Source organism: Strix aluco, chromosome 5 (assembly GCF_031877795.1).
Source record: "Strix aluco isolate bStrAlu1 chromosome 5, bStrAlu1.hap1, whole genome shotgun sequence".
Lineage (NCBI taxonomy): Eukaryota > Metazoa > Chordata > Aves > Strigiformes > Strigidae > Strix > Strix aluco.
The window spans coordinates 48,677,946-48,702,348 of NC_133935.1; the positions used below are offsets into that span (position 1 = coordinate 48,677,946).

General features: G+C 41.0%; 1 protein-coding gene across 1 annotated transcript in view; it reads right to left on the bottom strand.

Annotated features, from left to right (window-relative positions):
- The window catches only part of MYRFL (myelin regulatory factor like), a 49,068-nt gene that overhangs the window by 22,058 nt on the left and 2,607 nt on the right, over nucleotides 1–24,403 (bottom strand). The window contains exons 2-10 of the mRNA XM_074825444.1: nucleotides 19,878–19,968; nucleotides 12,710–12,777; nucleotides 12,363–12,621; nucleotides 10,820–10,911; nucleotides 8,967–9,114; nucleotides 5,577–5,772; nucleotides 4,384–4,460; nucleotides 3,030–3,140; nucleotides 2,369–2,459 (exon numbers count right to left, since the gene is read on the bottom strand). Coding sequence (XP_074681545.1) covers nucleotides 2,369–2,459; nucleotides 3,030–3,140; nucleotides 4,384–4,460; nucleotides 5,577–5,772; nucleotides 8,967–9,114; nucleotides 10,820–10,911; nucleotides 12,363–12,621; nucleotides 12,710–12,777; nucleotides 19,878–19,968 — 1,133 coding nt within the window. The remainder of the gene's footprint in view (nucleotides 1–2,368; nucleotides 2,460–3,029; nucleotides 3,141–4,383; nucleotides 4,461–5,576; nucleotides 5,773–8,966; nucleotides 9,115–10,819; nucleotides 10,912–12,362; nucleotides 12,622–12,709; nucleotides 12,778–19,877; nucleotides 19,969–24,403) is intronic.

The following is a 24,403-nucleotide window of genomic DNA, read 5'->3' on the forward strand; positions in this document are numbered from 1 at the left end:
AAGGCATTCGATGTCAATAATTAATTTTATTTTTTTGAAAAAATTTGAATTCAGGCTTTAAAATTAGACCCTGAACAAAAGTATGATCACAATAAAAAGTTCACACTCGTTTAAAGAAGCCAGGCTTTCACAAGGCTTCACCATCTACAGGGCACGGTGCTCTGCACTTATCACTGTTTGTCACAATTAGAGCATGATCTGATATGCCTGATAACCACTACACAGCTGGTAGTTTTGTTATGTTATGTTTGCATGTATAAAGGGCCAGAACATGAGTTGCTTTCTCCCGCAGTGTATTTGCACAGCTTTGCCACTTTAAGGTTGCCAGTGGCTGGCTCACTGTACCCTGCCACTGAAGCTCTGTCAGACATCTGGAAAATGACTTTTTTTTCTTTCCAGCTTTCCTGTTGATATTTTCACCACTTCAAATCACAGCCTCTTGATCCTTCTGCTTTTCTACCTTCGTTTTTCTTTGTCTGCAATAGTGGCCATGTTTGCAAAATCTCATTCCCTGGATTCGTATTAAAAAACTGTCTCACACACATCAAAGAAGCTCTCTTCATTGAAATTTCAGAAGAATCTAACATTAAAAATGGTAGAAAAATGTAAATTTCTAAATCTTACATTAAAATATATAATCAAATAAAAAAAAATAAAACCAATAATCCCAAGGATGAGTCAAATGTGAAAATTTAACAGCTTTCCCAAATTAGTAAAGCTATTATATTGGTAACACTGCTAGATGCAGAAAGAGAAATTCAGACGAAAGCAGAATTGTGGAAATTAATAGACAGAAAAGAAAAAGAACTAAATATGCAGGAATGATAGAAACACCATGCTTCAGTGTCCTGAAATAAAAGAACCCACAGCAATGGTCAGAATGATAAAACTTCTCAGCAGGGCAGAAAACTACTGAACTCCAAACATTGACTTCAAAGCCCTTTCACAGCTCCACCCAAAAAGGAGCTCTCTCATATTGCCCTCCAGAAACCTAACCATAACTGCAGGAAGAGGGTTAATGGCACAAGAAGACACAAAGTTATGGCCCAGTTGAAAAAAGAGCCAGGACTGAAACCATCTGAAAGCCCTCATCTTCCTTTGGAAACCCCTGTGCAACACCACACATACTAGGGATTTGCACTTTTGCTCTCTCCAAACCCAAATGCTTAAACCAGGCTGTAACCATAAGCTCAGGAAGACAATGTGCCACCAAAAAGGACCCAAGCAACAGCCTACAAAAAATGATGCTAGGACTAAAAGCTTCTGACGGCCCCCACCTTTCTTTAGGAGCTCCTTCCCAGCCCCATTTAATACACTAGAGCTCTTGGTCTTACTTGACTTTAAAACAGAATGCTAAGCCTTTTCTTCACCATAAGTCAAGGACTAGAAAGACTCCATGGAAGCAAGCAGCAGCTCCCCGATTGGCCCACGCAAAACAGTTCACTGGACTGCAACTTCCAGAGGCCCTTTGCAGCCCCACCACATGACACCTACGCATTTCCTATCTTTCTGAGTCCTAAACATGATTTTCATCCTAGAAATAACCATAACCCTAGGCTATGCCCAGTTCAAACATTAACCACCTGCTACTGGTCACATGAAAAATGGGCCAGGACGTTGCTTTTGGTAGTCTCCACCTTCCCTTGGCAGTCCCCCTTGCAACTCCACTCACGCTGGGGCTCTGCGTTCACTCTCTCCTAACCCCAACCCTCCATAGCTCCTGTCACAATAGAGCTCTGGGATTTTTCTCTCTTCCAAGTCTAATCCTAACTGTAGGCTAAAGCTGAGTACTAAAAGGAAAACTTGATATGGATCAGGGGACTGAAAAGTAATGAGGAAGAGTCATGAAGAAGAGAGACCAAGTCTTCTTTTTTCTATTTTGAAACCTATATTATAACCACAAAATTAAGAGCTGAGACACTCTGGAAACACACTGGAAAGGGGCAGCTATGAGTCTTAATTTTCCTATTGTTGCTTTACCTTCTTTCCTTGCATTTTTTTTTTCTTTCTCATCCTCCTTTGAAAATGAAGCATCTAGCCAATGAAAGCATTTACCAGATTCCTGGCAAGTGCAGGAAATTGTTTCACCTCAAAGAAAAAACAATCTGGAAAAATCAACATATTTGGTATTGGAATTCACAACAACCTTTCCTTTAAAATTCTTCTACAGCTCTAGTTTTAACATTTTAAAATCCCGATAAATAAAAAATAACAACATACTCATACAATATGAAACTGTACATTTTTTTCCTCAATCTTTCTGAGCCAGTAGTAATTTTTATGCCCTAGAATCAGCCCCCATAGTCTCCTGTGAATATCAAAACAGTAAATACTTTTCACATGAAAGCAATATATATTTTGTACCTACCCTCACAATGATCTTTTCAGAGACATTTGCAGACAGTAGGTAGAATTGGTCCTGAGAGACAGCATACAGTCCAACTACCAGCATGAAGTATCTAATTTGAAATTGATTTAATCAAGACAATAAATTGAAATAATGTCTTCTCACAGAAAAAAAAAATAAAATGTTTTAAATACAACTGCTATTATTGATACATAAAAAGATAGCTAGCATGGGTTTTTAAATGCATTTATGTTACAATACGAAAGAAAAATTATTTCCCTCGCTCTCAAGTAATATGCTATCTCAATCCCAACAATCACTGAAAATGAACAAAGATTATAGTAATTTCGACAAATTTGAGAAATGAAGACTCAAAGGTGAAGACCCTTCCTTCCCCAGAAGAAAATTATTGTTATCTGTTTTTTTGGCTTCCTGATTTCATCAGCCATCATTCTGGCCATGATTTCCTGAAACGATCTCTGACCATGAGGATACTTTATTTTATTCTCATATCATTCTGTGGCTCTAGAAGAGAGGCCTTTAAGCAGATACCAAATATCACAGAATTTGAAATAAAATCACAGATTGGGCAACACTGAGATTTTTCACAAGCATCATTTCCATTCTAAAGTAGACCTCCTTTTCCACTTCACACACACAGGTCAACTAGCTACAGGAATACCTCTGGTCAGGATTAGGTTTCCCCTTTTTTCTCATATTATTTGCTGTTGTTTCACTGAAATGCAACCTTCCCAGTGTTACTTTAGTTATCTGGTCCTCTGGCAGATCAACTCTAAAATAGAAGAGGAAACAAGATCAGGGAAATAAGCATTTAGAGATCTACCTGGCTTATGCCAGATTTCCTCAAACTCATTAAAACAGTTTTAAGAAAAACTGGCAAATGAAAAAAACAGAGGAACCCCAGTAAAAATGCAGTAATCTTGGTTTATAAAAATGCATTAAAAACACAGTGACTATGTCAAGGAGATAAACAAGATATAGCACCAGCAGTGGGAAACTGTTTTTAGTAAGAGTCTTGTGTTTCTTGGTCTGTTTGTATAGTCTTGAACATAATAAAACTGTATGTGTTCCATACAATGGGTATTTGTTGCTTGCCAAGGTTAACATTGCTTATTGTTGGATCTGAATGCCCACATTAAAATAAATAAATTTTACTGCTTGTCCTTTTTTTTTCACCTGCACTTAATTTGTATGTCTGGAAGTATAAAATATGCACCTATGTCTCAAATACATAGTGGCAATGCTCCTGTAATTGGTAAATACTATGAATAAAGGGTTTTCATGGAGAAAACCACAGTCCACTGAACAGTCACCCATGAAACAATTTACACACACCCAGAATCTATTCGTCAGTATGCAGAAGGAAGAAGAATGCCATAATAGAGGTAATTTAGTGAAAATCGAGCTCTTCTCCCAAGATCAAAGTTCATTTTTGTAGATAATATATTCCAGCCTTTATCCCAGCACTGTCTTGCCAAACTTGACACTGTCTTATCTTTTTGTTTTAAGGCTCATTTAATTATTTACAAAGAACAGAACAGCTCCAACAGAAGACACTTGTGCCAGAAGAACAAACATTGATTCTGCCAATGAGTTAAGATGCAGAATAGCAGAGAGTTCCAGGGAGAAGGTGCACATAAGTTTCTAGCAGAGGCACTCCCCTTTAAAAGCACTTGCAAATACATCTCATGCCTGTGTAGAACAGGAACATTACTGACATTTTTTAAGATGAGAAATGCATCTGCCCTACAGCTCTAAACAGTGTTGCTAGCTAAATATAAAATATTTTGGATAGACATACTTAAACACAGTTGCAAAGCTGCTGAAAATTTTCCTTCATGGAGGGAGACCAGGTATATATTACTACTGTGATTCTATGTGCACACCCAGAATGGAATTTGGATAAAGATCAGAAAACTGCCTTAGAGCTACTATGCTTCCAGGAAACTACTACTTCACATTTCAGATCAATCACGTATTGAAATAAAATGGAATAAATTTCTCAAAATTCTTACTTAACAGGATGGAAAGTTTTTTTGCTTCGATCTGACTGAGACTGTTCAATAGCAATTGTTTGATTTGGAGCTTCCACCTATAAAGAAAAAAGAATTTTCAAAAATGACAAGAATATTAAATTGTCAAACACATAAAATTTTAAATAGAAATTAATAGGTAAATTGTGTCTGAAACAGTGAAATCTCTTTCATTTCTCATGGAATTACATAGAAATTAAGATAGGAATTTTCTCCTGATCAGTTGACACCTTACAGCTAGTCTGAAGACCCAAATCTTTCTATGGACATGATTTGAAAGGGGGGGGGAAAAAAAAAAAAAAAAAGGAAAAGTCATGCATTAATTTGCAAAAGAAAAATTGCTTTCTGAATCTAGACTATTATTGGCTCATTCTATTCCAAAGCATAAATGTAGGTATTTAACATGAGAACTGAACCTATGCAAGGTAGTTCCACAAGTTATTTTAATGTAATTTTCTGTACCTTCCTGGAATGGTACCAAGCAGCACTTTGCTTCAAATGGCAGTAACATTCACTAATTTCTTCTGCATTAGAATGCATTAAGCAAATCTGGTAGTAACTGCCTTGTAAAACAGCTACATGGATTTTTTTAAATCACTGAATTTTGGTAGTAAGTAAAAAAACTCATCAAATCTTTCAGAAAGATTAAAATTTCTTACTACTTCTGTATATGCAAGCGTATGGACCTATATTGGCTGGGAAGAATTTGGTTCTTAAAATGAAAATGGAAAGCCTGGTAAGAAGAAATAAGGAAATTTTATTGGTTTTCTTCATGTTAACTGTTCAGGAAAAATAGATTTGATTCTTTTCTTTGCTTTGTGACTTTTTTTAACACATTTTTTTGACCAATGGGTAGACTGGCCACCTACACAACAGCTGACACCCTTGCACTGCCCACAGAGGGAACAAAATTTCAGACAAAGAGAGGGAAGTCAGTGAAACCATGGCAAACAGGCAAACATGATGTCTTTCAGCATATAGCAGCACAAGCGTCCATAAAACATCACTTTTTTTGCAAAGAGTTCCACACAGAAGCCACTAGCAACTTAAAAGAGTTCTTTTTTCAGTTCTGAGTCAAAAATTACTAAGAAAAGAGTTAATTTCAATTATTTACCTCATTTTATGGATAATCACATACTAACTTATTAAAAGTCACAAAGAGGAGAAATACTTGCCTTTATTCCAAAAGCTTTCAAGTAAAACTTTTCTATTGGTTTCCCCCCCAGCTGAGTTTTGACATATTTTGGATGTCCAGTGATTCTAATATGGACTGTGATTTGGAAATGATTCTTCTTCTGGCACACAAAGGCATCATCTGTTGTTGAAAAATTAAATCCTTTATCTGTGACAATGTGATATCCTACAGCAGGTCTACAAAAACAATAAGAAAGAATAGCAACTTTAAGTACAGGCATATTTGAGTGACATCTTGAGCTGTATTTTTGATGTGGTCTGAAAATCCATTGGAGTTTTACTGACAGAATGGGAGCCAAAATACATCTTTACAATCACCGGTTCTAGCAGTATTCTCTTCTTAGCCTCTCAGAGGTGTAAAAATGAAAATGCACATAAAATGTACTCTAATTCTAGTCTGACACACAAAATGTTTGGAAACCAGAGGTGGTGAGGCTTACATAATCCTCACTTACAAATCTGGTATAAAGGAACTCTGTGCACCTAAAAGCACAACCAAACCTTTTAGTGTATTCAATCATTCATTATAACATTGCTATAAAAAACAGAGCTGAATGAGTGCTACAGACAACAATGTGCTAATGAGCCAGCAAGGCTCCCTAGTTTATTCCTGAATTCCCACACCAAGTGCTTCTGCAGAAGCTGCTGGGATTCAAATAAGGCTTTACTCAAGCTACAAGAAAAGCTATTGATACTGACTCTCTGGCCAGATGACTATAAAACTCTCCTTTATAATATTGTCCATCCTTTCCCAACTAAGGAAAACCTATTTATTCAAAAGACTAATTTGTCACCCAAAGAGTATTCTGTCCTTATGATTCAGAGCAAACAAGGAAAGGTATCAAAAGATCTTTCTAAAAGAGACAGTGAACTCACCATCCCAATAATGTTTCCAGTCCTCTGATTTAAGTGATGGATAATTCTGAAATAGGACTATGTGGCAAGGTTCTCTTACATGGGCATTGACTTTTCTTGCTAATGAAAGTTTGATAATGATGATCTCATCTGATGCTACTGAGAACCTCTCATTAACACAATTACTGAAGATGGCTTTTCAGAACTCATCCATTCGTTTGCACATTATTAGTTGGAAAAATCAAAATGTACAGATTTTACAAGAAACATACAGACATTATTATCTTTTTATAAATTATGAACAAAAGGCCCCTTTCAAACAATCACTGATTATCTGGGACATGGAATAATGATAAAACTACTTTGTAACTACTTCAAAACTACTAAGTCATATGTTAATTCATATTTAAAATTATATGAAGCGTCTATCATCTCCTCAAACCATCATTATTAAAGAAGCAAAACTTCAGTTTCTCCCTACAACTGATAAATCTTTTTATTTATGTAGGAAATGTGTGCATTTCATAGTAGAAAAAGGAGTAATTTTTCAGATTTAGGTGTGAAGCAAGTTCATTAGCTGATATTCTTAAAGCAATTTCAGAGTATTTGCTTACACACAGGCAAGCAGATTTAGAAGCAAAAGTAGAAATTGCCATTTCTCCAAGTTGAATTGTTTGGGACAATAACTCCCAAAAAGGAATTTCATGCTTATCGTTTTCTGAGTATGCCATTTATAGTAACCAAGAGCAAATACTAATTTTGATCTGATCGCACAAAGAATGGTCAGTCTTACCAAGCAGTACAGTAAAACTTGGAAGAACAATTAGGTAGCAAGGACTATCCCTGTCACACAAGCATCCCTACTAGAAATACACTTCGAATTCCTCTTTCTATTTAGAATTTGAGTCTTCAGACAACATCTTTGGAACACAGTCCAAGTTCTTAGCCCCTGGGGCAAGGGGCTAAGAAAGTGCTAAGCAGACACAATGCAGGTCATAATTAATGGTAGAGTAACCTTTTCTAATGAATCTACCTCAGCTAACAGCATTTTGTTGTAAAAATGAATTAATCAAAAGGTTAAAATATTGGATTAATAAAATGGAAAATAATAATTAACCTGAGAAACACCCTTAAAGTGGGCACAGCAACTCTGAGGTACAGGACCAATCCATCTACACTGAGCAGTGATAAGCACATGACTCTTTTGAGACTAACAGAATACAGGATCACTACTCAGAAAATCTGTGCACCATGCTGTAATTATAGTGCATCTTGGAACAAAGGGACCACTATTGACCTCACTTAAAGCAACACTGTCTTCATCTGCAAATAATACCTCAATCCCCTTCCACAGTAATGGCAACAGTACATGTATTTGGATGCTTTAACGCTCAGCATCACATTCTTCTTTGTCAACACAGGCCACAAAGAAATGTAGGTCTGGAATTTCAATTTTAAGTGTATGGGAACCAACAAGTAATTGGGTAGTGGCAGGAGAGCAATCTCCCACCATCAGCTCACAGCTCTCTCATGTACTTGCGGACTGAAAGTGTAACAGGAGTTGGAAGCCACTTCTATCTAGAGTGACAATTCACATCACAAACACAGCTGGAGGTTTCTTGGTCCATCCAGCTCCTAAGAGTAGAAAGGTGTGGACACTGAGCTGTCTCTTGTCATGTCAAGACCTTAGAAGAAGGGTTGTGTGGGACACAGTAAGATGTGTATTGCCCCTGTCACACTGTGCACAAATGTCAGTGTGCAGCACTGATACTGATACACTCCAAACTCCCATGAGTGCTTTTAGCAGTTGGGCTAGAGGAAAATTAAAATTTACTATACTATTTAAGTCCTGTGAAGACAGTGACAAATTGCTTGCACCAATCCTGGGGAATAAACCAGCCACTCTAGAAGGGGTTTTGTTGTAAGGGACCATTCACATGGAGAAAATGGAGAAAACCAGGGATGTGAAGTGACCTTGGAATGACCTTTGCAAGATCATGTGGCCAAAAAAAATATTTACAGTTCTGATGTATACAGGAAAACTCTAAATCTTTGACTAAACAGTTGCACATCATATATATATGTCTATAGTTATTAAGACTTAGGTTATATGCGCCTAGAAATACTACAGGTATCTTCTATTTCCATTTGTCTTTAATGTTTTAGGCCATTAGAGGGAAAGGTGCCATATGCTCAGTAATTACTTGCCCCAATGTGCTTGACAAAAGAAACAAAAATGAACAGATATTTAAAGTTAAATTCATTTTACTTTTTCCCTTAAACCCCTGAAGGGAAATCAGAAAAACTGGCATGAATTTCAACCAGTGTTTAAAATTCTGCTTATCTGATACATCTGCAGATTCATATTCCATCATGCCTGCTATACCTCCTTCTCCAGTCTTATTTTCAGTAAGAACAAGGGATGCCAAAAGTATCATTTATTTCTACAAAACTACAATACCAGCAGAAGAAAAACCAATAAACCACTTTTTCCAAGTGCAAATATCAGTGCTTACAGTTTTTCATAATTAGAGTTAAATAAGCTGTTCCACTGAGAAGTTTGATATGGTTGCCATGTTAGAGCTTGACAGCATTTTTCCAAAGCTGCATTCTGTCCATCACTGTCATATTCTCGCACTTCAGCTGCACAGTCCTTAACAGTTGCTGTAGAGAGATAGTGACAATTCAGTTATTACTTTTGTCACTAGCCAAAAATCCTGCATAAACATTTTTATAAATATATTTACATATATACATACATATAAAGCACAAAAATATTGCATATATATGTAAATCTGATTGTCCTTTGCAGTTATTCCAGAAGGTTGTGTTATATTCCCTTGCCCTAGAAAACAAATTTTTCAGCTTTCCTGATTTGCAAAATATTACACAAGTAGCACTTGCTATTTTTGGGGAAACAAAAAGAGAAAAAAAAAAAGCAAGCTAAGCATTTTACTGTACAGTTACAACACTGCAAGAAGCAATTAAACAAAATAATTACATGTTTCCCATTCTCTCTACTACAGGTTTAAACTGAATATACTCCAACTCACTGCAACAGGTACTTTGTTCCAGAGTAGGAGGCACAGTTTTCCAATAGCAAGCACATTCATCACCAGCTCTGGTTGACTAGTTAATGCTTTCTGAGGTATTACACATTTTATGAAGACAGAGGAGAATGTCATAAGAGAGACAGGTAAATGGAGTACAGTAAGGACAGAAGAAAATATGTCATTGAGCATATAAGCTAAGATCCATCCACAGCCAGTGGCAGCACAATAAGAGAGAGCCTACAGAATCATTTCAGGCCCAAGCTTAATTTGCAATTCCCCACATCTGACATAAGCAGAATGAAAATATAAGAAAAAAGCCACAGTAAGGAAATTCACATCTCACTTCTAAATGATCTTTTTTCCAATAACACGAGTGTCAGTACGGTTTTATTAAGAGTGACTCCCAGGGAAAGCATATTTCAAAGCTCTGTCTTTACATATTAAAACAAGCAATAGCAATTTTAGGTACAGAAGTGTCTTCTCATCCTCTCTTTCCAGCAGTGGTAGACTTAGAGGACCAGTCCCAATCAAGCAACACTGATCAAATAAAAGATACCAAAGGAAAAGTAACTTAGTAAATCCAGTTGCTACTCATTAAAAGTAGTCTAAAAGACTGATTTAATGCTGAAAAATAACTTGCTCTGAAGAAATAACAAGTAACTCTCAGCTTTTCCATAACAGACAAGGGTGAAATTCCTCAGATAAATTGTTCATTACAAACTGTTCATTCACAGAGAGCCTCACTTCACGGAAGCTGATCCATTTCTGTATGTGCTTGATAAGCTTTTTTCTACCAATTGGTATAAGCTTAGCATTTTTATCTTGATAAAACAACGAACCAATTAATTTGAGGAAGGTGTGGGGAAGAACACCCAGCTTTTACCAAGCTTCCGCATGGCTACACTTTGTAGAAAAAATATGGAGTTGAGATGATAAAGGGAAACTGCAATTTGTTTGCTCATCTACCACATTAATTCCCTGTCAAGTTGATCCAAGATGGTTTCTTTGCCCAGTCAATTCAGCACCAAACAAAGTCAGCAGAGTATGGTATCATCCACGTTCTGCAAGCTCACACATGGAGAAGGGCAGAATATTTTGTACAGAGAGTCCTCATGAAACACGAACCTCTAACACTTCCCTCTTCACCAAATATAAATAGGTCCTGGTTTTCAAAAACACTGAAAAGGTAAATTCCTCCAAACCTCATAGTGGAGTACAAATTGTTAATACCACCACCTTTTCAGAGCCAGAAGTCACTGTACTCTTAAACGTCTATGGCATGAAACATTACATTTCATCTTCACACAGTTGCTTACCTTGCCTGGAGTCCTGAGACAAGACTGGAGAATCAGTGGCATCTCCCAGTAATTGTGAGAGCTTCCTTTTTTTGCCTGATGCTGCAGAAATACTTTTTTAAAAACACACATTGCATTACTCATTTATAAGTTTAATTACAGATTTTGCAGAATCATAACAAGAGAACACCCAACTATCCCATTCCAACTGTATTGTCACCCAGATTCTAATTTGCCTGGGGCAGGTGAGTGTTGTTGGCTTTTTAAAACTGAATTATGCAATTTTTACTTCCAAAACATAAACTATTTTTTTATTTCATATGAATAGAGAAGTTTATCTCTTTTCAAAAATTTACACAGTGCATGTTTTATTGTTTCCTGACATTTGTATTAAAATCACAGCTTTATCTTGAATAACTGTGCTGCACTGAGCACGAACTCACTCTCTTTCTTATACAGAAAACACTAGTAGTGGTTAAACTAACGCATTAATGAAGAGCTCTCAAAGGGCAACTACTAGGTAACCATTTTCCCCTTTTCCAGAAAGTGAGATTTCAAAAAATGCTCCTTTGTGCTAAGGCAAAAAGCCTTATTCCTAAATTTCAATATTATAAAATGTAAACTAGAATATCCTAACAGACGGTCACTCATTCTGGATGGGGAAAAAACAAGGCAAACTCCATGTCTCAGTCAGGCCCAGTATGTACTCAAACTAAGGTGCAAACACAAGTAGAAGAAAAGCCTACCCACCACATTAATTATTCTTTTTCTGGGTTTGTTCAAAAGTTCCATATTTGGTCAAGAAGTATTTTATATCTTAAGTTCCAATAACCAAAGTATTCCCTCAAAAAATAATATGATTTTGACTAACTGGCATCTTCTACTGGAAAACAAAGAAAGAACACAAATAGCTCCACTGAGAAACCCAGGCCCAGCTTCCTTCACCCTCGTCTAACACATAATTGAGCTCTGTACAGAAGAGGAGACAGGGTCAGAGCATCTGCAAGCCCAGGACTAACACTGATGAATTCACATTTCTCTCCCAACAACCAGAGAGGCCCCCCTCTGGCATGCAATTAATTCTTACCAGGTATCATGGTTGGATGCTTGCACTACCCAGCGCATTTTAAATAATTAAGCACCCACAACACGCTAGTGGGTGAATATGGCAGATGGTATATGAATACCATTTCACTTGCTTACACAGATATGACAATTATTTTTCTCTCATGCCACTTGTCAGAACACCTACAAGATCCTTATGGACAAATCCCTGTAGTTAGTATTGCAAAACACCTGAATAATCAGTTATGGTGCACCTGGAGGTCTCTCTTTAGCCTTGTAACGTTTTCAAAATTGAAATCCATTCCTACTTCCAATCTGAACTTCAATCAAGATTTTTAAAGAACTCTCAACCACAAGTGTGTCAAAAATGTCTAAACACTGCCATCCTGTGGAAAATGTTACACCTACGGGGATTTTACACGTCTTAAACCACGTCTTCTACCAGATCTACCTTTTTTTGTATCTGTCTCATCCTTTGCATAAAAGATTTATCATTTACCTAGAAATCTGAGATGCACTCGGCTGAAGGTATGAAGAATTAAAACTCAAACTGCTGGACGATGTAGAATTATTCCAAGGAGTCACAGCATTTTCTGTTTTCAGGCAGCAGCCTTGGGGAATGGTGCAGGGATGCCCACTGGCACTGGGGTCTGAGTAAGTCTCCATGAACCTGCAGGGAAGCTTGCTGGGTGCCACAGCAGATGGACAGGGGAGCGGAGGCTGCAGCCCACTGAGCCACATAGTGTCATACCATGGGGCTACAAGAAGTAAACAGAGAAGAAAGTAAGGACAAGGAGCTGGAGACATTATTATGAGCTTGGGAGAGGCTGAATTCATGTGACCTACTCTGGAGCTGTGGCGGAGAACACGGTTCCGATCCAGAGTCCGGTGGGGAGTCTGGCAACTGACTTTGCCTAGAGATGAAAAAGAGACTTTAATTTTTACTGGGAGGAGACATGAAGGACAACCACAAGGCAATGCTGAAAGTAGCCTGAGGATGGGCCACCAGGCTACTGACGAGGGTCTTCAGTAAACATTGCTCACCACAGCTGCTGCCCCTTCTCACAGGAGCAAGGGCACTTACACTTCATCAGACCGTCTCATATGGCCCTCCACCTCTCCCCCATGCAGAGAGGGGCCCCACTTCTACCGGCTCTTGCCCAAACCCCCCTCCACGACCCACAGACTTCAATCCTCCTTCCTTCCTGTGAGCTGTTCTTCTGTTACCTCTGTGTATACCAGCAACTTCAAATGCACGGAGTTCACAAGGGCTTTAAACCCATTCTCTCTAGACTACAGGTTAAAGATCTGGACCATCTTCATCCACTAGCCGATTTCTTAATACCTTAGTTTGGCCACAGCACTCTTAGTCTCTATCAGATGCTAGCAGGTCCCATTTTAGCACCTTGCTCACCACAAGAGCCAGCCCAAGTGCAGAGGAAAGCAGGGGCTGCCTTACAGGTGGGAAGTGCACTTGTCCAGCTTGAAACGAGGCAAATAATTCTATATATGGCAATTGTATTCTATTCTACCTAATTCTAATCCTACCAAAAATATCCAGAAGCTTAACATGGGGTTTCCATGGGTGACAAGCTACCTTCTCTCATGTCAGTCCTACTGTCTTCCAGTTCTGGAAGGACATAGGGGGAGACAAATAATTACTATCTTCTATACCTAAATCACAAAAGAACTGAAAATAAAGAGTACTAACAGGTCCATCCCAACAGCCTCCTCAAAGAATAGCTTCAAAAACAAACCAAAAAACCCCACCCTCATTCCTCACAGAAGACAAGCCATTCAGTCGTGTTTTAACCCAAACACCACTACTGACCGGTTATTTATTTAAACCTGAGTTTATTACCGGGGAGAATCTCAACGCCTTGCTAAAACCTGACTAAAGACCAACTCGCAAGGGTGCACCAGGCAGGGTCCGGGCAGCGGCGGCCGCGCTGTGGGGAAACGACCACGACCGGCCCGCGACCCTTCGCGCGCCAGAGCCTCAGCCAGCCAATCAGCGGCGCCCCGCTCCCGCGGCAGCGCTCCGCCCCACCGCCCCTCAGCCAGCCAATCAGCGGCGCCTCGCTCCCGCGGCAGCGCTCCGCCCCACCGCCCCTCAGCCAGCCAATCAGCGGCGCCTCGCTCCCGCGGCAGCGCTCCGCCCCGCCGCCCCTCAGCCAGCCAATCAGCGGCGCTCCACTCCCGCGGCAGCGCTCCGCCCCGCCGCCCCTCAGCCAGCCAATCAGCGGCGCCCCGCTCCCGCAGCCGCGCGGCCGCTGCCCAGGAGAGCGGCAGACCCGAGGGGACTGCGGGCCGTGAGCGACCCACGCTGGAGCCGGGGACAAACGAGTAAAGAACGAGGAGAAAGAAGGAGAAGCCGTTACGCACCGCCCCACCCCCCTCCCCGGCGGCAGTGGGAGGGGCTGAGTGTGAGGCGTGGCGGCTGCAAGGGGAGTAGGAAGGAGGGAGAAGTGCCCCGTTTAAATTGAGCCTTAACGGCTCAATTAAGAGGCGAGGGGGAGGAAGGGTGTTTCCCTAAGTGTTTAATTGTTTATATTCTCTTTTTCTCAATATACGAGTCAGTGATCAAAAGTCTGTGTTAACTGGTAACAAAAATGTCTTGAGTCCAGGCTCTCTTGCCCACGACAAAGGCTGCTCACGAAGTGCAGATCCACGCAGCGCCCCGTGTAGTACCCAGGTCACCTGCCATGAAACCGCCTGCTGAGCAACGTGCGCCGAGCCAAATTCAGGCAGAGCCGGGCTGCTTTCCTCAGAGGCTCATCTCCCAGTTCACGTCCTGTGAACTGGAAAGCAGGGCCGCCTCCGCAGCAGCTCAGGGTTGTTGGCAGTCAGCACTGCGCTCAGGAGGAACGCCCTTGGCACCCTGGTGTGAAGCAAGGCCCCTGCGTGGCACAGCACCTTCAAACCCCCGGTGGGAGCATGACAGGTGCAGAGGCATGGGGTGGGAGGGGAGGGGAGGGGAAGGCGGTTACACTCCAACAGTCATTACGAGAGCTGGGGACTGGAGGCACGACAGAGGAATCCTGGCTGGGAACCAAGAAATTCCATGTGGTCCGCAGACACATCCTTGCCAAATCCCACAAGCAAGCAGGAGAGATTTATGTTTTAACGCCTCTCCTTGGAGAGGTCATCATGGAAAGCCAAACAATTTAAGTGTGTTATGTGATTTTTACTGTTCACTGTTTGCTGTTACTCAAAACAGGTAAATCTCTGAAAACATGACGTCTCCTGATTCCTTTCTAAAGAACTTCAAACACACTGCTCTGTACAAGAACATGCCAGCCCATAGTTTACTGTGCAGCTTTCTCCTGATTTTCAGACAGGGAGTGAGTGTTTCCTTGTGTACAACTGACACTAAGAGCTTTGCTCTCAACTTGTTTCCAACAGCTCAGCACATTCACATGCCTGAGGTTTGAAAGAAGGTTCTTCATTATTTACTCTTTGGTACATATGCTTGATGATATTGTATTATATCTCCCTGTGATACTCTGTTTTGCTTTTACACTTACAGTGCTTCTCACAGAATCATCAAGGTTGGAAAAGACCTTGTAGATCATCCAGTCCAACCATTAACCTCACACTGACAGTTCCCAACTACACCATATCCCTCAGTGTTATGTCAACCCGACTCTTAAACACCTCCAGGGAAGGGGACTCCACCACCTCCCTGGGAAGCCCATTCCAACGCCCAACAACCCATTCTGTAAAGAAATGCTTCCTAATATCCAGTCTAAACCTTTGGTGGTGCACCTTGAGGCCATTCCCTCTTGTCCTATTGCTTGTTACTTGGTTAAAGAGACTCATCCCCAGCTCTCCGAAACCTCCTTTCAGGTAGTTGTAGAGGGCGATGAGGTCTCCCCTCAGCCTCCTCTTCTCCACACTAAACAACCCCAGTTCCCTCAGCCGCTCCTCGTACGACATGTGCTCCAGACCCTTCACCAGCTTCGTTGCCCTTCTCTGGACACGCTCGAGTAATTCAATGTCCTTCTTGTAGTGAGGGGCCCAAAACTGAACACAGTAATCGAGGTGCAGCCTCAGCAGTGCCAAGTACAGGGGTAAGGTCCCTTTCCTGTCCCTGCTGGCCACGCTATTGCTGATACAAGCCAGGATGCCATTGGTCTTCTTGGCCACCTGGGCACACTGCTGGCTCATGTTCAGCCACCTGTCCATCCCCCCCAGGTCCCTCTCTGACTGTCAGCTCTCCAGCCACTCCTCCCCAAGCCTGTAGCGCTGCTGGGGGTTGTTGTGGCCCAAGTGCAGCACCCGGCATTTGGCCTTATTGAAACTCCTACAGTTGCCCTGAGCCCATCGCTCCAGCCTGTCCAGATCTCTCTGCAGAGCCTCCCTACCCTCGAGCAGATCAACACTCCCACCCAACTTGGTGTCATCTGCAAATTTACTGAGGGTGCACTCGATCCCCTCGTCTAGGTCATCAATAAAGATGTTAAACAGGAGTGGCCCCAAAACCGAGCCCTGGGGGACACCACTCGTGACCGGCCGCCAACTGGATTTAAATCCGTTCACCACAACTCTTTGGGCCTGGCCATCCAGCCAGTTTTTTACCCAGCAAAGCGTGTGACCATCCAAGCCACGAGCAGCCAGTTTCACCAGGAGAATGCTGTGGGAAACGGTGTCAAAGGCCTTACTAAAGTCAAGGTAGACAACATCCACAGCCTTTCCCTCATCCACTAAGCGGGTCGCCCTGTTGTAGAAGGAGATCAGGTTTGTCAAGCAGGACCTGCCTTTCATAAACCCATGCTGACTGGGCCTGATCATCTGGTTGTCCCACATGTGTTGTGTGATGGTACTCAGGATGAGCTGCTCCATCAGCTTCCCGGGCACTGACGTCAAGCTGACAGGCCTGTAATTTCCCAGATCATCCCTCCGACCTTTCTTATAGATGGGCGTCACACTGGCCAGTTTCCAATCTGTCGGGACCTCCCTGGTCAGCCAGGACTGCTGGTAAATGATGGAAAGCGGCTTGGCGAGCACCCCAGCCAGCTCCTTCAGCACCCTCGGGTGTATCCCATCCGGTCCCATAAACTTGTGTGTGTCTATGTGATGCAGTAGGTCACTATCTCCTCCTAGATTGCGGGGGATTTATCTCCTATTAGACACTGTAAAGGATTGCTCTCTTAAAGTGAGACCTGAAACTACACCATAGTTTAAGCCAGGCCAAATCCTTCACAAGTAGCTCACAGCAACAAGCAGATGTTCCCACACTACGTAGCAAACCCACTTCATTCCTTCTGCATTGAAAATAGGAACGTCCTAAATCAACAGCAGACCACTACAGAGAGCCATGCTTCTGTCTCCAGTCAGCTGAGGACACAGGTCTGTCACATCTTTCCTGATTTATTTCAAGTTTTTCAGTCCGTGATGGTGCTTTCAAAGCAGGTTAAGAGAGAGAAAATCCTATGCCATCTTGCTGCCATTTAAAGGAACTACAGAGGGTTCCTCTATTACATTAGGAATAGACGGAGGTTCAAGAAATGGATTCTTAACCCTTTCAGGTATTCAAACAGTGCTCTGGATCACTACCTGAAAGACAAGTGCTTAAGGTGCATGTTAGGCTAAAAATGCTAGAGCAGAGGAAGGATGACAGAAGTTTAGTGAGGCACACTTCCTTTACTCAGGCCCAGCGTTCTGGCAGAAGTTGAATAAAATAAAATTGCTTAAAGGGATAGATACCCTCATATTCAGAAAACACGTGTTCCCATGTACACAGCAAATATTTTCAAGCATCAATGGAAAATTTCCATCACCTGGTTTTCATTCTACTGTTTCTACTTCAGATTTTGTATTTCTGTGTTTGAATGGCATGAGAGAGAACAGTTTCATTTTTGGTCACAACCTATTACTTTTGACATGTTCTTCCATATTTCATAATGGTATTGCTACTGTTTTTTTAACATGCCACATCCACAATCCTGCATTTTGGGTTACCTTCAACTATATGATTACTCTTAAAAAAATAAATTTAAAAATTCCACATTAAAATAATCATTAATTTACTTCAAAACAAATTTTCTGCTGCTTTTATACAGTGTCTACTGCTCCAAACATTGTTTTCAACTTTGAATAAAAGTAGAGAATTAGTAAATATTTTAATTATTTTTTCCTGTGGGATATTTGATCCATAGCTGCTGAATTCCAAATGTGCCTTGAAAATTTAAAAGGATACATCCATAAAAGTCTAAAACTTTCCTTCTGCATATTTGGTTCATGTTCCTGGTTTCAAACACCTCCTTGGGTACTCAACTTCTGTTTTAAGTTAAGAGTATTTCAGTAAGGTACAGAGACATTTTCTCAGAGAAAGAAAATACTCATAAAGTACAGAGGTATAGGGATACGTCTCCAAGTTAGAACTGTACTGAAACTGGTATTGTGCTTTTTGAGAAAAAAATATTCTGTAGCTTGAATGATTCTGTATTAAGACACAGTATATCAATTGAATGCTTACTTAGGAAAGGACATGGCAACCCTTTTTCTCCTTTCACCACTCAAGAGTAAGCTATTGCTGTAGGAAAAGATGAAGAAATCACATGGTGCTTCACATGTGGTGTAAGAGGAGAATAAACGTAACGCCAACAACCTGTCTGATGCAAGACAATCTTTAATGGACCCTTCCATTTGCAGCCAAGACCTTGGTGGTAACCACACCCTTTTCATTGCACTCTGCATTCAGTATTGCATGTGCCATTATGTTAATCTGCATTTTATATATCTATAGAGGCTTTTAATTTTTTCCTCCTTTGATATGTTTTGGGAAGTTCCTTTATGAGATGCTATTCTGCTTATGCACAAATAGTCTGCAATACAGACAAATACTTAATAATTTTAGAGATCTAATGATTCAGTACATGTTCTCCTTAATCCTATAATTAATGAAGTATGACTGTAGTATCAGCGCAAAATCCTGTTGAGCCTCCAAACCCACAGTAGCTTTACGGACTGTTTTATTTCATGTAAATACTTCATAGCAATACAACTATAATTTCTAACACACCTAAGCTACATAATAGTGTCCATGTATCTATATTTCTGCTATTTTTGCTTTATAAAAGCAAAAGCATAATATTTTCAAGTTGTCATAGAGGAGTTCAATAATCTGTTTAATCTGAAACATGTTTAGTCACTCTAAAAAAGATTATGTATATTAATATACAAAAACCTATTCATTCTTCTTTACTTTTATAGCATGGGCAGAGAGAGAACTAATTCATTATTCATGATTTAGAGCAGGTAGAAGCCTATTTAGCCCACTGGAAGGGGCTGTTACGTGTGGTGCTCAGTCTGTCCAGAATGAAAAATCCCATGTTTAATTATTTTTAAAACATCCCCTCTTGCTCTGCTTCTTGGCAGGTGCAAATGTCAGCCCATTAATAATATTTTGCAGTGAACAACAGTCATCTGACAGTGTCTGGATGAAAGATTTGGGTTGGAAGTCTTTTATAGCTCTATGCTGCATAAGTTTCCACCCTTGACCACGACCCTTTGCATTATGGATCCTTTGTGTCTCTTAAAGTTAGAAGAGATTAATGGACAGTTTCTCTGTTCTGAATGAAGCATTAGGATGAAAACAGTAGCCCTGCTTCCCTCAAACTGGGAGGTTTACATTATTCTCTCAATTTATTATACATTAGTCTCACTTATCTCACTTATTCTGTACATAAACACTAAACCAGCACTTAAAGGAATGTTAAAATAACAGCTTTGCATTTAATGTCACAATTAGCATAGCAGTTGTGAACTATCCCAGACTTCATTATCATTCATTCAATTGTTGAACAAGACAACCGTATTTCCATTACTGTCTGTAATTCGTTTTTCTAAATCTTATACAGCTTCAAGTAACAATATCAAGAGAGCCACAGTCCTCTTGAAACTCAGATTTCAGGTCTGAATGTTGTGTTCAGATTTTATCACGGCATTAATGAAAACAAATTAAAAGATGCTGCTAAAGAGAGGAAGTGCATATTGCTGTAATACTTACAAAGTTCCAAACTCTGCATCACTACTGATGAATTCTTCCAACATACTTGTATCCACCATGGGATTCTCCAAGGCTCCATGGACATCTTGCCCTAAAATTAAAAATATCAAAAAGAAATTAAGAGTGGAATTCAGTGGGAATCATCAGTACTTCAGACTAAGTAACGCTGCCCACTCTCCTACATAAAGGAAAACCAAATCTATCCAGTCTTGTATGTAACAGGTGGGTCACATTCCGGTTTAGTCACTCTGGAAGGAAGGATGGCAGGAAATGCAAAGTAAACTAAGGATGTGCAGGGTAAGATGAAGATGGCAGAGCAGCACCAGGGAAACACCAGTTCACGCACGGCATTAAGGCTTCACTGAATTACCACAGCAAGAGGATGAAGGGCCCCTGTCTGCAACTGGAAAAAGAGGTTTTGAAGATAACTTCATACTCTCTTACACTGGGATCAAAACAGGTGGCGGGGTCAAAGCTCAGACATTGTCTCACACAGATCAGCTTTCTGCATTAGTACTGCAAGTGACTTTCTGAAACACTCAGTTTAAAAATCCACCATCCTGAGCTTAAAGAAAGCACAAATAAAGCTTTAGAAATGCTTGATTGGTGGCTTCCTTTTATTCTCCCAAAAAACCCAGCCTACTAACATGTTAAATGTATTAATATTAATGAATAGAAAGGTTGAGTACTTTGTCCTTTGTTGCTTGCTAACTGAAAGCCATAAACAGATTTTATGATTATAAAGTCTCTGGAATTGATGGCGACTTTGTAGAAAGTCTGCCGGAACTCTCTAAAAAAGCCAAACAGAACTGATTTGTAGGCTCCCCACCTCTCCAGCAAGCCTTCCGTAAACACGGATGTGGCTGGTCAGAAAGCAAACAAGATAAGGAGGTTGAAGTTGGTGCTCTCCCCAGGGAGGCAGGGGAGCTGTGTGTGGCTCTGCCCCATGGCTGCGCAAGGTACGATGGACTGGCTGGTACATCCAGAGCTGCGTGGTTCAGGCTGACACCGGCCATTTCCCCTCAGCTCTGCAGCGGAGTGGGAGAACACAAAAGGTTAATCGCTGTCACTGAGCACGGGAACAGTAACCGCCTTTGGTGCTTTTACTGTCTTCTCACTGTACTAGCATCAAACGTGTGCATGGAACAAAGTCATACCACAAAATTTCTTCTGTTGTTTTCCTGATGTCTCTGTCTGACATGGTTCCTTCTTGATCCAGTGTTTAGACGTTACTTAACTGCAAGCAGCATCTAAAAATCCACTTCCACCACCTTGCACAGGAATTTCCTCGTGTGTCTCTCAATGCATAAATTCACGCTGCTAATAAACATCTCCTGAGTTGCTTTGTGATCACAGATTACCTAGGCATTGTTTGCTTATCGCTGCTGCAGACTTAATTTTGGAAGCCTTTCACTGTGAGATAGCAACTTGCAGGTGTGCTGCTCATAGCTCCTTGCATCCCAATGTACTGGCATTGTACACAAACCTGTCCTCTGCACATCAGAGAAGAACAGATGCAATAGGTGCAGCATACTTAACTTGCCTCAGCAAAACTGTAACATGGAAAGTCTTGAAGTAGCAGCAAAGGACTTCACAAAACCAGCTTGAGAGTACAAAGCTTTCCTTAGCAGTCTCCCTCAAACTTGTTGAATTCTCATCTTTTTGTTCTTCATATCTGAATTTAGGATATTACCCCTTGAATCTCAAACACTTCTCCTTTTGCTCATGCTGTCCACAGGAAAATTATTCAGTCACCTTCTCCTCCTTTTACCCCCCTGTTCCTCCTGTTCAAATTACCTGGCCCACAGGCAGAATGATATAATTTTGTTGTTAACATGAGGGCAGAGGTCAGATACAAAGTGTTTTTCCTGTACCACAAAATCGAGAATTCCTTATTTTGACCAAGGTCAGAGACATGTGCTTTTAAGTACAGCTATGAATCAAATGGGCACCCCACAGTCCAGAGATCAGCTCTGTTGCTAAGTGATGACAACAGCAGTATGTATCATTCCCTCTTAATCTCTCCACTTTGCATAAACAGTTAAATGGATAGGAGGAGGAGGAAGGAATAAGTAATTTTGTGCTGGGAGAAGAAGGAAGCACACCAGGAAGAAGATAGGCCACCACGAATGAAAGTTTGCGATACAGGTGCACAGAAGAGCCATTTGCCTGCCCTGTAGAACTTTATTCTTTCTTTATGAATGTACTTTCCAGGTCAGTGGCACCATGTGCTTGCACTGGCGTCTGCTTCAGCAGAGGAGGTGCTGTTGGATCACAGGCAAATTTATTTTAAATGGTGGCATCCATTTCAGAGCCAACTGATCACAGGAAGTACTTAATGGATACAGCTCACCTGGACATTAGGTGGCTTCAAGAGCAGAGAACTGTGTGCTTGTCGTGGGACAAGCTCTGCTGAGAGGCCCCCCGCCCCGAACCCGCAGCTTGCTGCGTAGAACCGTGCACCTAGCTAAGAGCTGCAGGAGGTTATGCGGAGTCAGCAGCCTTGATTATCTGCTTGTGCTCAGGGATCTCTGCTCCCAGTCCACACTCCATGCCGCAATGTGTCCAGACATCTCTGGGAAGAGTCTGCACTGGGTAACACATTCAACTTCAGGGTCACTGTGCAGAGGATTGCCAGCTACCCAAGGAACTGATGAAGATGAAAGGCCAAGACAGTACTGCGGTTGGGGTTTCACACACAGTTGTTTGCAGAACAGAGACTGCAGTCATAGGCAGCATATGACTATTTTTCCCATTTCTTCATAAACTTGGTAGTCTGTTGTTGTGTCTCCTTCAATCTGAAGTCTAAAACCATCAGTTCTACCACTGGCTTCCGTTTCTCTGTCTATTCTCACTTAGCCTGTCCCTATTCCCAGCCTCGGGCCCCCAAGGAGTAGCCTGAACTCCAGCCTCCTAATCTGGCAGTTGCTTACTTCATATATGGCTCTTTAGCAGACATCCCCTCCTTTCCTCCAGCCAGGAGGCTCTCATCACCTGCTCCTGAGCTTCACTCTATAGTCCTGGAACCAACAGTCTCAATCCCTGAAAAACCTGCCTTGATTAATTCTCCCAACACTTCCATGTAGTGCCTTACATACGTCTGCATTTAAACCAGTTATCTCCTTTTCAGTAATATCTAAATGCAAAGTGAAGGGTGAGGGACAGAGAACCAGAGATTCCTTGCTGTAAGTTTTAGGTCTTTAACAGAGCAACTATTTCAGAGAAAGGTACACGCTGTTGTGAATTTGGCTTGAACCACAGCCATCACGTTCTAAAGGAGAACCCAAATAACCAGGCTACTGTGGTGCTCTTTCTGCAAACATAAATTCAGTCCATAACCAATAAAATATTCTGTCAATCTTCTAGAATTGACAATATTAAACTGATCATTTCCTGACATTAAAAAAGGATGCCAGAAAGTTCCCAACTAAATCCAGCTATTTGTTGTAAGATTAGTGTTAAAACATCAGGTTCTCTATATGGGGAACAACCCTTAAATACAGCTTGAGATGTAACAATGGCATACAGAACACAGTCAGTGCTCAGCAATACCTGCTTGCTCAAAGGAAAAATTCATGTTTGCTACAAACCCTTGCAACTTAAGGGAAATGTTTCTGCTTGAGAATTATCAACTGATTTTCATCTGATTTTACCACTAAAACAGGCCTCAGCACTCCAATGTACAGGCTCAGTGGAAAGTCCAGCTGAACTTCATTAGCTTACACTAAGGTAAGTATTACTTACGGAGCTTATAGTTCCTTAACTTCTTTCATGCTAAAGGGCTCCAAGTACTTGTCATTATTTAAACTGTTCAAGATAGTCCAGTTCATTTTGACTGGAATAGACGTGGAGTCATTGATAAAAGGTGCTGGGCCAGCAGAGCTATGGACGTGAACCTCGAGCACACTGCAGCAACAAACAGGAAAGGGTTAAGGACAAAACAGCTGTAGCTGGCAGAACTGCAGCCAGCCAAGACGTATCACAGTCTAGGTTATTCAACATCATATATATATAACTCCACATGGTAAGGAGTGAGCTTGTGTCAAGATAGATGTTTTTTCCCCAAAGGAACATTTGCCAGAGAAACAAATCTTACAGTTAATATTTTAAATTTCTCATTTAATCTTTTATTCCTGTTTCAATCTGTCATCCTTAAATGATATGAGACACCTTTGGGTTTTAAGGTGTTTAATGGCATGTTTGTTCTGTTGCTTAATTTATTTACCAAGAGCTCTAAACTATATTTATTCTGTGTTATCCGTGCAGGAGCATGAGTATACAGAGAAGTGGTGATTCCACTAAGAGACTCTTTAGATCACAGAGAGCACTAAGACCAAACACACATATTTCAGACACCTCAATGTACCTTCTAACGACAAAAAAGCGAGGACTGAGTTTAACAGCATAACTATGTCAGCCTTCATTCACGCTTTTCAACCCATTGATAATGTCAGCAAGAACAGGTTGCTCTGCTACACATGGGCAGGCACAAGAGCTGATCAGGAGCTCTGACCTTCCCTTGACAA